Here is a 14,240-nt window from a genome sequence, read left to right on the forward strand (position 1 = left end):
ACAAGGACGCACCGAAAAGTAAGAAACCAAGAGACCGAGAATGTGATCGCAAGGCTCCCTGTTCTCCTTGGTCCCTGCTTTCAGTTTTATTCTCTCTAGGCCAATCCCAAAATGTGAGTCTCGTCACCTAACTCTTGGGGATGGACTTCAGAGTGTGGTCTTGGCCCATGGAGGGCCTTCCCTAGAAGCTTCCAAGGCCTGGCTTCCCCTCTCGTTTAATGGACCCTCACTAGATCTGAACTACTCTATACTTTCAGCTGACTGGCGGTACCAGGTTCTCTCCCCGCACTGGGAGTTTTCTCCACGGTTCTCTCTTCATCTTCCCTTGCCCACTGGGTTTTGCTGCCTCCTTCTTTCCCCCGGGTTCCAGGCTAGATGCTACATCTCTAAGGAGTTCCACTGCATGCCCACAATCTGAGGCAGGCGTGCCACTGCTGCCTCGTGGCTTCAGAGGCCCCAGCATGGCACCACCACTCTGGTCTATGACTGTTTACCTGCCTCGAAGCACTGCTGAGCAGGAGCCATGGCAACCCCAGCGCCCAGCCTTTCAGGGTCCCCTGCATGAAACACCCTCACCTGTTTGAACATTTGCTGACTATCTATGAAATTCTGAATTTTGTTCATCAATATGTTCTTAATAAAGCTTTCCGTAACCGCTCAACTTCTCTCTAAACCCAGGCAAGTTTGGTTCTTCCACCTTGTATGTGCCTATTGGTACTACAAAGGTCTCAACACTGATCTCACCAATCCCCAGTGCTGAGCACAATGCTTAGATACAGCAAAGATGTAAGACCCAAGGAGCAAGAAACAGGTGTATGGAGGACGACATGAAAGAGCTATAGGAGTGGAGTCTAAGGCTTGGCTGGAACTAACAAGGAATGGCTGTAAGAGAACATTTAGAAAGGTCAGTGTCCTGACTAATAGACTAACATACACAGAGCAATGAAGAGAAGAATAAACTACAGGTGATGGAGATTAATTAGGGGAGAACGTGGCCACTAATGGGGAAACTGCAAGGGAGAAACAGGCTGAATGCCACCAACAGCTGTGTGACATCTAGTTTTGTATACAGATGCCACATCTACAGAAGGCTCTCGGATATGTGAGTGCTTTGCTGGAAATGGATTAAGAGCGTAAAATTAACAAAGACTTTCCCTTGTAGCAAGAGCACGTCACAGTTAACAACGTCCTAGGAAGGGCTGTTTCAAAGCAGTACCTCCGTATAAGACAATGAAAGTACATTCTGAGTTTGTGTATCGATCAGTCCTCGGGGGACCCTGGGATACGATCTGGCACACCGGGACTAGGGAGCAGGGGTTGGAACAGAAACCAAAGTAAACCAGTTAGAAAAAGATCGCCGTGGTACCTGCATATAGTACAGTCTCGATGCGGTCTTTGATATGAGCCCGGCTACTCTCCGCGGCGAGAAGGGGCGATGTCCCATTGGGAGCCGGAACAACGAGGGGCCCGACGAGAAATGCGCATGCTCCACCCAGGTAACTCAGCATGGATGCGATTGCTGTGGCAGTGGCTCGTTCGTCTGCAGAGAACCATGTCGTGGAGAGAAACGGGGCTGCATTCATGACAGTCGGGCCTGCCAGGCCGTTCAATATTTGTCCTCCATGGATTAATCTGGAATTAGGAAAGTTACAAGGCTGCAAGACATCTGAAGCAAGCTTTTCCTAAATCAAAAGGATATTATTAAGCAAACAGCAGTTTAACCACAGCAATAAAAATATACATGTCAAAAATAACGGCGTTCTGAGACGGTGAGCTGAACTGCTTTCGAATGGCATGATAACTCTCCGGGAGGAAGACTAAGTATGGTTAGTTACCACTTACCCACTTAACAAATAAGAACTTGCTAGAACCTTCGTGTAGTGGCTTGAATAGGAATTGCTCCCATAGGTTCACAGACTTGAATGCTTGTTGACCAAGGAGTGGCACTATTAGGAGGTGTGGCCTTGTTGGAGGAACTAATGTCCCTGGATGTGGGCTTTGGGGTTTCTAATGCTCAAGCCAGGCCCAGTGTCTCCCTCTGCCTGCTGCCTGCAAATTCAGATGCAGAACTCTCAGCTCCTCTGCAACACCATATCCGCCTGCATGCCACCACGCCTCCCACCCTGATGACAAGCGACTAAACCTCTGAACGGTAAGCATGCTCCAATTAAATATAAGAATGGCCATGGTCATGATGTCTCTTCACAGAAATAGAACCCTGACTAAAACACTTGGTTCATTTACCCCATTATCGTTCAAATTTGCTGAAAGAGGGGAGCCTAGGCTTGGAAGAAACTTGCCAAGGTGCTAATAAAGCAAGTCAAAAATAAGATTAAAAATGCATTGTTTTTTCCTAGTAGACTGCCACTCATTAACAGTCCCTAGAAATGATACAGTTGAGATCAATATTTCATACCCACTCTATGCCAAGATCTGAATGATATCCATACACCAAATAATCATCAAGACTCTTCTAGTGTCCCACAGAAACCGCTCCGGCCTGGGTGGAGAGAGACCCAACATTCCCGTCGGGCTGGTTCAGTCACTTTGCCTAGGGACCAGCCCGAGGACAGTGAACTCACCTTAGGCCATTCTAAAGGGAGGGCGGATCATCCCTTCTTTAATGAGGTCCTGTAGTTTCCCCCCCTAGAACCTCGTGCCCCAGTGTATTCGATTAGAAGTCCACAGCCATGTAGGTGGTAAGTCTGTCTGCTTTTCTGAATTTTCAAAGTGTGGCTTTTCCGTTCCTCCGTCCATCCGATCTCTTCTCTAAGCACCCCCCCCAGCACCCGTGCCTCCCTGCTCGTTTCCTAAAGCCTCCCCCCCACCATGTGGCTCCTCATCCACCCTGGGTCTGACCTCCATGCCAGTAGAGGTGGCAGAGATTTTCCTCCTCTTTTCCATCTGCCTCCTCCAGGCAGCTGCTGAAGCTTTACTTTTAAGCGATAATAAAACTGTTGCCATTTCAGTCCATACTTAAGTTCTTTTATTAATGAGACTAGGAACCCCAAAGCGGGACCCTGATTTCCCCCGGATCACTATCTGGATCCCACGAGCAAACAGATGTCTGAATGGCCCCGGGCACTGAGACTCCACTTCCGCACAGTGAGAAGGTAGGTTTAGACTCCTGTGCGTTCCCTGGGAACCTGTGAGGCTCAGGTCCTGGAACAACCTTCGGCTAAGGAGACCTTTCTAAGGTGTGGGTGTGTTGAGGACTGGACCCAGGACCTCGGCCCCACAGTTCTAACATCCTCCTGACTTCAGGTGTCAGGGTGAGTGAAGGGGAGCCCCGCTGTCCTCAGCTGTCCCGGTCACTTTTCCTCATCCACTCCTAGCACTTTTACCTCTTAGTGGCCAAACCCTCGCCCCCTCCGTGTCCTGCTCTCAATATTCGCTCATATTGAAAACGGCATGTGCTCACGGAAGTCTAGGCAGGAAAGGAAGGCAGGGCAGGGCAGTGCCTCCTGCCTCAGGGCGGGGGGGGGGGGCACACGATGCCAACGGAAGAATGGATGGACAAACAGACAGACGGATGGGACAGACTCTGCCAGGGGACCTTCTCCAACCTGAGCTTTCAGCATGTACATTTTTTTGGGGGGCGGGGGTGAGACAGGGTTTCTCTGTGTAGCTTTGAGCCTTTCCTGGAGCTCACTTGGTAGCCCAGGTTGGCCTCGAACTCACAGAGATCTGCCTGGCTCTGCCTCCCAAGTGCTGGGATTAAAGGCGTGCGCCACCAACGCCCAGCTAGCAGCAGCATGTGCATTTTGTGCATTTTCAATTCCTTCTTTCTTTTTACTTTCTGACAACTGGCATCTTAAGTCATTCAGAAAAAAAAAAAATCCTGAATGCAGAAAGAAATATTAAACAGGCACACAGAGGAGGCAGGGTTCCTAAGCAGGAGCTAAGAAGTGAAATATGCAAGCCAGGTCTGCTCTTCTCTCCACGAATATTAGGTAGATTACTTGAAGGGAAAATAGCTCTAAATGCCATTAATATTCCTAGGTTCAAAAATGAAAACAAATGAAGATCTCTTGTGGAAAGGAAATAATTTTCTAGGTAAAGAAGTAAATTCAAAATGTTTATGTGACCAAATAGTTCCTGTAAAGCCAGCAGATCCCAGGATACCTACAGCAATTCTATCATGTGATATCTTTTTCTCTGTAGACCTGTTTAAGTATAATCAGCATGCAACTAAACTGTTTAAAATCCTCCAAGTCAGCAGGGTGGTGGTGGTGGTGCACGTTTTTAATCCCAGCACTTGGGAGGCAGAGACAGGTAGATTTCTGAGTTCAAGGCCAGCCTAGTCTACGAATCGAGTTCCTGGACAGCCAGGGCTACACAAAGAAACCCTGTCTCGAAAACAACAACAACAAAACCCCCAAATAATAAAATCCTCAAGTCATCCAAATGCACACATGGGATCAATACCGTTTAAGTTTTTAGAAATTTCAATTTAGCAATACAAAAAAGCAAAGTCAGGCCCGGAGGATGGCTCAGTAAGTCAAGGTGCTTCCGACCAAGCCCGACACCAGAGTTCGATCCTTGGGAACCACAGAATGAAAAGAGATGATGGACTCCCACAGGCTGTCCTCTGACCTCTATAACCATGCCATGACACACATGTACAGTCCCCACCACACTCTCCATTCTAAGAAAGGGGAAGGTCATTAGCAAGTATTCTGGAGTTAATGCTGTTACAGAAGCTGTTGCGAGTGTAAAGGTCAGTCTGACGTCCCTGTCACAGCAAGGTGGCTGGGGGCAGGGCGGAAGCTACAGGCCAATAAAGCCAGGTGGCACCACAGGAGTGGCCAGGAGCTGCCCTGGGCTGTTCACGGGGTATGACACTTCCTCATTTGAAACACCACACCGGATGGGGGTCACCCATCGGGCCTGCGCAGGTCGGTCAGGGGCAGCTGCGTGGCTTCTTTCCTCCCAGCCTCCTCACACGGCTTCCCTCGGTGTTCTCTGTCCCCAACCTCAACTCCTTTTGCTTGCTCTCTCCCACAAATCTTTTCTTCTCTCCCACCTGTACAAGCCTCACTTACCCCACCACTGTGAGCCAGGTGGGAAATGGACAAGACCTCACTTCTTAACTGTGGGCTACAGTTAGGCTTCCCATAGCAAGCAGCGAGGAGAGTAAGATAGGGGCCCCTGTCGTACCCACAAACCTGGGATGCAGGGTCAGGAATGGGCACCGCCATGGCTTGTTAGCAAGGCTCTGGCCGGGAGAGGGTATGATATTCTGGTACCTTATCCTTTTGTTTTCTGGTATCACGGGACAAATACCTACGATTCCTAAATGGTACCTATGCAGAGCAATGTGTCTCATCATTTCAATTTTTGTAGCTAAAAGCGATTTCAGACCTACCTCCTTGAGAAGTTAATAACACATTTAAAATTAATATTTATGTTGGGTGGTGGCGGTGCACCCCTTTAATCCCAGCACTCAGGAGGCAGAGGCAGGTGGATCTCTGTGAGTTCCAAGATGGCCAGGACTACACAGAGAAACCCTGTCTCAAAAAGAAAAATACCATTTGTAATTTGAAAACGTCCCATTCTCTGGAAAGCATTGGGTGGAGTCTCGGTCACATAACTAATGGCTAAGGCAGGACTAGAAAGCACAATCGGAAGTGACATCATCACCCACAGACCCCCTCCGCTCTCCCAGACATCATCTGCAGGTTCTCCATTGACAAGGGAGCAGTAGAAATCAGCAGCTGCCGTGATGCCCCGAGGCAGGCAGAGTGAAGGGACACAGTGCCCGGGACATTTTCATCCCGTGCACAACCCTACTTTACCAGCCCCTAGGGTATGACTTGTACTGCTGATGCCAGAGACTGGCTTTTTCCAAACACAGCAGATACTTCCTTGGGGTAAGCCAGTGTTCTTTACTTAAGGTCTATTTTTAAATATGAAATATTTTAGAATTCATAAAAAATTACTTACTTCTTAGACTTAATATGCTAACAATTCAGAAACGTTCACCCAGTTCCTAACCTCCCATCAACATAAACTCACGGGATATTGAATACAGGAGAAGTGCTAGAAGTAGTCTGCCTTCTTTGTAGCCCAAGAACAGTTCAGAACTAACTCTAGGAAAAAGGAAGTTAGGCAAGGCAAGACAGAGACCCTGGGAAAGTCCCAAGCTTTGGACACTTCATTAGAGCTTTTTTTTTCTATTTCAGAGGTTTTTTTTAAATTCATTTTACATACCAACCATAGATCCCCTTCTCATCCCTCCTCCCGCCCCACCCCCACCCTCCCCTCTCTCCTCTTTCCCCCATTTTCTCCTCCACAAGGGTAAGGCCTCCCATGGGGAGTCAGCAAAGCCTGGCATATTCAGTTGAGGCAGGGCCAAGCCCCTGCCCCTGCATCAAGGCTGAGGAAGGTGTCCCACCACAGGTAATGGGCTCCAGAAAGCCTGCTCATGCACCAGCGGTAGACCCTGATCACACTGCCAGGGCGCCCAGAAACAAACCAAGCTACACAACTGTCTCCCATATGCAGAGGGCCTAGTCTGGTCCCATGCAGGCTCCACAGCTGTCGGTCTGAAGTTTAGAGCTTCTATTTTTAAATGAAGACTTAGTGTACTTTCAAATCTTTAAACAATTTGGCCAGTTACGACTGAATTACAAACACCCCAAGTACCCACACTGCTCAAGGCAGCTGCAGCCATCACTGAAGAGAAAACAAAGCCTCAGCCCTGAAGAGGCTGTTAATAGTAACTTCTCAAACGCTAGTCAGAGAAAGGACCAGGAAACAGCGCAAAGCACACTGGGTTAGACGTGAGAAGATTCAGCCTCTGGGCTCTCTTGACTTCCTTAACTATGTAATCTTGGCTCAATCACTCATTCTCCTGTTTCGATTTCTCCAAAGACGCCTTATTGCTCTGACAGGCTGTTTCACAAGGCCAAATACAACAATCCTTTAGCAAGATACAGGAGGAAAATGGATTTAGTCCTGGCCTGAGAGATGCCTGCCTCCCCTCATGTTGCCTCATACGCTTTTTCTTGTCACATAACTTGTACTTCATCCTCTTAACAAAGTGTATGTATTCATAGCAGAAAAATTCAGGGAAAAAATGTACAAAGAAGAAAAGCTTCACCCATAAATTCCATACATCAGTTTGATGGCTGTTATTATTATTTTTATTTTGCAGTCTTTTTTTCTTTCAGTTTTTTTCTGGTTGACAATTAGGCAAGGCAATCAGATAGTATATTGAATATACAAGTTTAATGTAGTAAATTATTTTGACTTTTAGTACCTCATGAGCATTTTCTCATTTCATTATTTTTATTATCATAATCATTAATGGTTTATAGTACCTTATGGTAGATAACAAAAACGTTTACCTAATGTTAGTTATTAAGTTTTCACTAACACACTGTTTAATATTAATACTGTTGGTGGCACTCATCATATGTAGATATTAGCCATTATCCAAATTTCTTCTCTGGGGCCAGTAAGGCAAAGCATAGAAACCATCTGAGGTCTACAAAGCACCCTCCACAGTGTTTCACTGAAGAGTTTGTAGTCATTTACATTTCCATCAATGAAAGTGCCTCCTCAAACTGCCTTGCACACTAACATTACACACACATTCATACCTCTTATATTAGTTTTCTATTGCTGTTATCATTAATTACCTCCACTTTGTTAGTATTATATGCCTCTGAAAATCCAAAGCTTAACTTGGGTCTCAGGGGTAACCAAGGTGTAGCAAGACTGTGCCTTAGGGGAAGAATCCTTTTTTCTCCTTTTCCAGCTTACAGAAGCCCCCCGAATTCCCTGGCTTTGGCCCCCACTGCTATCTTCAAAGCCAGCATCTGTGGTTTGAGGCCTCCCTGCCCTCCTCTCTGAGCCTTGTGATCACACAGGCCCTACTTGAACAACCCAGGGTTCTCTCCCCATTCTCAGGTGAGCAGGTCAGCAAACTGTATTAGGCACTCCTTGTTAAAAAGAAAAAAAAAAAAACCTGATCTAGCCCACTTATGAAGCAAAGAGGACCACTCAGTTCAGCGTTTTGGGGGCTGACTGCCCAATGTCATCTTTCAGGCTCTGCAATGAGTGCTGATGTGTGGCTGTACCATCCCATGCAAGCAGCAATGACGGGAACATGCATGGGAGAACAGTCAATAATCTTAACCCATGAGGCAGCGAAGACAGGATAAGGCCCAGTCTTACGCCTTCTAGAAGAACACTCTTGGATTACAATCCAAGGGTCATGGATGACTAACATATGCCTCAAACAAACTAAGAACCTGCTACGATGCCCTATCTCCTTAAAACATCGTATTATACAAGGTTACATAGGACAATCTGCATGCGTGTACACAATGTACTTAGAGCACCCCCATGCTCCACTACCCTCCTCTACCCCCTCCCCCATTTCACTGGTCCCCTTTGCTCTCCAGACACTTGCTTCCGCTCCCATGTCATCTGTACACATATGGCTTTATGTCTCTATAGCGACTAGGACCCACAAATGAGGGAAAACATATGGCAAGTGTCTTTCTGAGACTGCCTTAATTAGCTTAATATGATTATATCCATTTTCCCGCAAACAACTTTACTCCACTGTTCTTTATGTCTGAAAAAAGTCAGACTATGTATGTAAACCACATTTTTTGTCCATTCTTCGGCTGAAAGACACCTGGGCGTATCCGTAACTCAGCTCTTGTGAATGGGGCTGCGGCGAACACGGATGTGCCTGTATCTCTACCATGAGCCAACTGAGTCCTTCGGGTAAACACTGACAGGTGAGATAGCTAGGTCACGTGGTAGCTCTATTTTCAGTTTTCGAGAAACTTCCATACTGACTCCCAAAGTGGCTGGACTAGTTTTCACTCCCACCAGCGGCGGGTAGAGTTCCCTCCGCCTGCATCTAGGGCAGAACTTGCTGTTGCTTCTATTCTGAGGTGAGGTGGAGAGTCAATGCAGTTTTAAATTTGCATAGCTCTGATGGCTAGTGAGAGTGAACATCTTTTTTTTCACGTTTCCTGATTATTGAGAACTGTCCGCTCATTTCACTGACTCACTAATTGCCTGGGTTGTTTGTTTGTTTGTCTGTTTGCTGGCATTTGGTATTATCATATATTGAGCTAGCATTACACCTGTCCTTCTGCATGCTCTCCTCACTTGATCATTTCTTTTGCTGTACAGAAGCTCTTCAGTGACATGAAATCCCATTTAATTGTTGGCTGTATTTTCTAAGCAGCTGGAGTCTTACACAAAGTCCTGCCCATGCTGCTATCTTTTTTTTTTTTTTTTTTTTTTTTTTTTTGGTTTTTCAAGACAGGGTTTCTCTGTGTAGCTTTGCGCCTTTCCTGGAACTCACTTGGTAGCCCAGGCTGGCCTTGAACTCACAGAGATCCGCCTGCCTCTGCCTCCCGAGTGCTGGTATTAAAGGCGTGTTCCACCACCGACTGGCTCATGCTGCTATCTTGAAACATGTGTACTCTTTCCTCTATCAGAGTTTCAGGCCTTCCATTGGCTCCACCTCCTGTCAATACAGTCTCAATATACAGTCACAGTGGACCTTCGGGATATGCCCAGCCCACATCGACCACAGCACAGGCATCACTTCATTTCAACCGTAGTACTCTTCATATGTAACACAATAATCACGGCTCTGCCCACCGCCCTTGTCAAGTCAAAAGTCTGCTTTATAATGCATTTCTTTTTGGTACTGTTGCTCTTTCTCTTGGTATGTGACAACTTTTTTTTCAGGTGGATACATGTGTGCAGTGTATGTGGCAGGAGGCACTCTGTGATGCATGGGCATGTGTGCACAGATGGGGAGGCCAGAGGCCTGTGTCGGGTGTCTTCTCTGATTGCTTTCCACCGTATCTTTTGAGACTCTCAGTGAACTCAGTGCTTGCTGACTGGCTAGAATGGCTGGCCACCCAGCTCCAGAGATCTGCCTGTCTCCACTCCCCACCCAGAACTACTGTTACAGGTGCACACTGACCACAGCCGGCTTTTTGGTGTGGGTTGGGTGCTGAGATCTGAACTCGGGCATCAGCTTGTACAACACTTCACTGACCGAGGCCAACTCCTAGCCTGTTAATCTATTTTTGAAGCATAACAGTTAATACTTTATAAACAGTCACATCTATCCATTTATCTCTTTATAATTTTCCTTGGTAAAGCATCCTCATGCAGTTCAGGCATAAACGGCCCCACATACTGTTTTGCTATTAAATATCTAACTATTTCATCTGAATTTGTTTTGATACACGGTATGGGGTGAGAATTCAAAATGATCTCTTCCTCCCAAGAAAGACCAGACAATGAACTATGCACCCATTTGCGCAGGGTAAGACGCGGTCTTCACTTACCAGCCCCCACTGCTGCTGGCTGTATCCAAGTCTGGGCTAATGACTTTACATTGGAAGGACTTCAAGGTCATGTCCCTGCAGACAAAACTGCCCTCCGGGGTTTCCCTCCCACCGTGAGTGATGGCAGTGCAGATGACCCTGGGGGCATGTGACTTCCCTGGGGGAACTTATTCCAAGGTGACCTGTAGACCAGAACTGCTCTGTGCCCCAGCCCACCTGCCTGTCTATCCTGGATCATCAAACAAGAAGCATTATGCTGTTGGAGCAGTATGTTCTGGGATCTGCTGGCTTCAGTACGTCAACCCACTCCCTGACTGAGAAATCAGTCAAGAACTAGGAGCTGTACTCTTAAAGGCATGCCATGCGTGGCACTGCCCTAGGGTTCAGCTGTAGGCCGGGAGGGCTGGTCACCTGTAAACTTACAGTAAAGCTGTTACCTCAGATGACTAGGAACGAGGTGGGAAAAGCCGTAACATGACTCTGGGTTCCTTGCTTCTTGCTGATTACTGTGGTTTGGATCTGTGTTGTGCCCACAAATCCCCGTTGTCAGGCTTGGCTGCCAACCTATGGTAAAAGTTTTGGGAGGTGGGACCTCACAGAAGGAAGCTGGTCACTTCCTACCTTGTGGTGCACAGTTTCCTTTGACCTGAGGCACTGTCTTATACCACAGGCCCAAGAACAACAAAGCCAGCTGACCTCGGAGTAAAACCTGTGAAGCCATAAGCCAAAATAAACGGCATCTATTTAAGTTGGCTTTTTTTTTTAAAAATTTTGCTTTTTTTGAGACAGAGTTTCTCTGTGTAGCCTTGGCTATCCTAGAACTCATTTTGTAGACCTGGCTGGCCTTGAACTCAGAAATCATCCTGCCTCTGCCTCCTAAGTGCTGGGATCAAAGACCCAGCCACCACACCAGGTCTTAGGTATTTTATCACAGTGGTAACCCAAAGAGAGACTGATTTCAGGATTTCATCTGTGAGTAATACAAAGTCAGGAATGTGCTGGTTTGCAAGCATTAATGTAAGGGACAAAAGCCTGCTAGAGATTCTTTCCACTCAGGAAACCTTAACTTAATGACTATCCTGGAACTGAAGTCTGAGACGGCTCCTCAATTATAAAGGAAATTTATAAGGAGGAAGGAAACAGGAAGTCCTTCAAGCCTGTCTACATATACAGATCAGGTGAAGAATAGCATTTTTCCTATTCAGGCCGATCTTTTTAGGACAGTATCAAGACAGTCATCATCAAATTGGGGGAGTAGGAGCTAGAGGGATGTCTCAAGGCCTAGAGCAACCTCTGGGTGTTAGAATCCCCAGCTACATGACCACATGTGTGCAGGCAAGATGCTTACTCATCCCAGGGACTTATGTGCACTGCGTGATCATGTAATCAATGTGCATGCATGGTATAGCTACTTAAGCCCATGAGTGCATTGCGGTGGAGGGGGATCTATAAAAGAGGGTTCCACTTATCCCTCCCCCCTCTTCCTGCACGGTCATTCTCCACAGGCCTATGCACACACCTTCTGTTCCCTTCTCTTAATACACTCTTATAGTGGGCTTTGTTGTACTTCGTGGCTTTTCTCACATGGTAAACAGTGCCGCTTAATGAATAACACTGGGTCCCCAAATCTGCTCCTTGTAGAAGGTGAACTGTGAAAGCTGTGTCACCTCAAGAGGGATGCAGAGTTCAAACAACAGCCACTGAGGACAGCGGACAAAACAGTCTTCCAGAGGCCAAGGCCACAAGTCCACAGTCAAAAGAGCTGCAAAACCACCCAGACTGTGGAGTTCGACAGAGCAGTCACTGGACAAGACTTTGGATATGGGAAGTTCAGGGTGCGTTTGATCACATGCATGGGACTATCTGCATGGGAAGTGGAGGGTGTGTTTGATCACATGCACAGGACTATCTGCATGGGAAGTGGAGGGTGTGTTTGATCACATGCATGGGACTATCTGCATGGGAAGTGGAGGGTGTGTTTGATCACATGCACAGGACTATCTGCATGGGAAGTGGAGGGTGTGTTTGATCACATGCACGGGTCTGTCTGCATGGGAAGTGCAGAGTGTGTTTGATCACATGCACAGGACCGTCTGCATGGGAAGTGCAGTGTGTTTGATCAGTTTCCATTCTTCCTTTTGATGTAGCACCCTCAAGTTTTAACTGGGTATCTGGCAGCTGAGCTACACTTTGCCCTCTTTTGCAGATGGGTACGCCTGACCCCATGATAAGCCTGTACCAATGAGAGGCGAGCAGAAATGATGCACAGCCTTCAGCCATCTAAATATGCTGTAACACTCTATTCTGGATGCAGCTCTAGTCACATGGGCAGGGTGATCATCCTAGGGGATGCTGGAACTGCCCACTTCTCTTAAGAAGCCCCGCTACCTTTTAGACTGCTTTTGAGTCATTTCATAATATTAATATTTGGGAAAAAATTATACTTTTATCAAACTATGTTTTTGGTCTCTTTGTTACAGAGGCTAGCCTATACTTTATTAATACAAGCATAGGCTGTTAAGTAAATATTGACTGAAGTATGAATTTAAATAATGGAATATAGACATCAACATTTATTAAGTATGGCTACTATTTCCATTTCCATGGACATTTTTCCCCATTTTTTCTTTTATTTTTGAGATTATAATATAATTGCGTCATTTCTTCCTGCCTTTTCCTCCCTTCAGAAAACCCTTGACTTTTTTTGTTCTTTTCAATGCTGTGAAGGCGAATCTAGGTTGTCAGCTTGGCACACCTGGGAAGAGGGAATGTCAGGTGAGGAACTGCTTCCATCCACGGGGCCGGTGGGCATGTCTGTGGGGCATTTCCTTGATGGCTAACTGATGCAGCAGGAGGCTGGCTCACCCACTGTGGTGATGCCGTCCCTGATGATGCTGTCCGTGGACAGGTGGTCTGAGCTGCAGAGGAAAGGCAGTGAAGCAGGCTAGGAAGCGCAGCTCCTCCACGGTCTCTGCTTCCGCTTCTGCCTCAGCCCTGCTCTGACTTCTCCCAGCGCTGGAGCTGAAAGAAGAAATCGCCTTTCCGCTCCTGCATTGCTTTCGGTCAGTGTTTTATCATGATCAAACTAGGACAACTTATATAATTTACAAGCTATCTAAAACATTTCTACTATATATTCTCCCATTTTGCTTTTTGTTTTGTTTTGTTTTTTGTTTTGTTTTTCGTGACAGGGTTTCTCTGTGTAGTTTTGGTGTCTGTCCTGGATCTCACTCTGTAGACCAGGCTAGCCTCAAACTCACAGAGATCCACTTGGCTCTGCCTTCTGAGTGCTGGGATTAAAGGTGTGCGCCACCACCGCCCAGCCCCCATTTTGCATTTTCTGATTTATTTTGAAGCATAAAATTCAAGATGTCGATGTCAAAATATTAACTTAGCCATCACCCTAACCCTAATCACAAGTGTTTGTTTAAAACCCTTTGTGGTTTCTTTACTGATTTTATGCTCAGGAAAACAAACAAGTCTTTGGAAACAAGATTTACTTTGCTTTCTTTTGTCTCATTTGAAATACCAATTTTCAAACCTGTCAGGGATGAACTTTGATGTATGCTGCAGAGTAAGGACCCTGCTTTATTTCTAATAACAATTTTATGAACAGATACACTCTACTTGGAATGATTCAACAAGACACTGACTCCCATTTTCAGGATGTTATTACCACCAAGAGCTTTTAGCCTATTTTGTTCCTATGACTACTTTGTGGATAAAATTAATTGTTTCTTTTGGTATTAAGAGGAAAAATATTCAAGACAAATTCCCATTTTGAAGGGAAAAAGAAACAGGCATTTTTCAACAGCCCTTACAACACTCTGAAAACTGTATTTTCTTCTTGGAACAGAATGTGGCTCTGGTGGTAGAGTTCTTGCCTAGCAGGCAAGTTGA

At 46.2% G+C, this 14,240-nt stretch overlaps 1 protein-coding gene across 2 annotated transcripts in view; it reads right to left on the reverse strand.

Moving 5' to 3' along the window:
- Positions 1-14,240, reverse strand: part of Slc49a4 (solute carrier family 49 member 4) — a 77,853-nt gene that overhangs the window by 38,948 nt on the left and 24,665 nt on the right. For both annotated transcript variants that reach the window (XM_015993420.3, XM_076548809.1), the window contains exon 3: positions 1,367-1,632. In XM_015993420.3, coding sequence (XP_015848906.3) covers positions 1,367-1,632 — 266 coding nt within the window. The remainder of the gene's footprint in view (positions 1-1,366; positions 1,633-14,240) is intronic.

The sequence above is a fragment of the Peromyscus maniculatus genome, chromosome 12 (assembly GCF_049852395.1).
Source record: "Peromyscus maniculatus bairdii isolate BWxNUB_F1_BW_parent chromosome 12, HU_Pman_BW_mat_3.1, whole genome shotgun sequence".
NCBI lineage: Eukaryota > Metazoa > Chordata > Mammalia > Rodentia > Cricetidae > Peromyscus > Peromyscus maniculatus.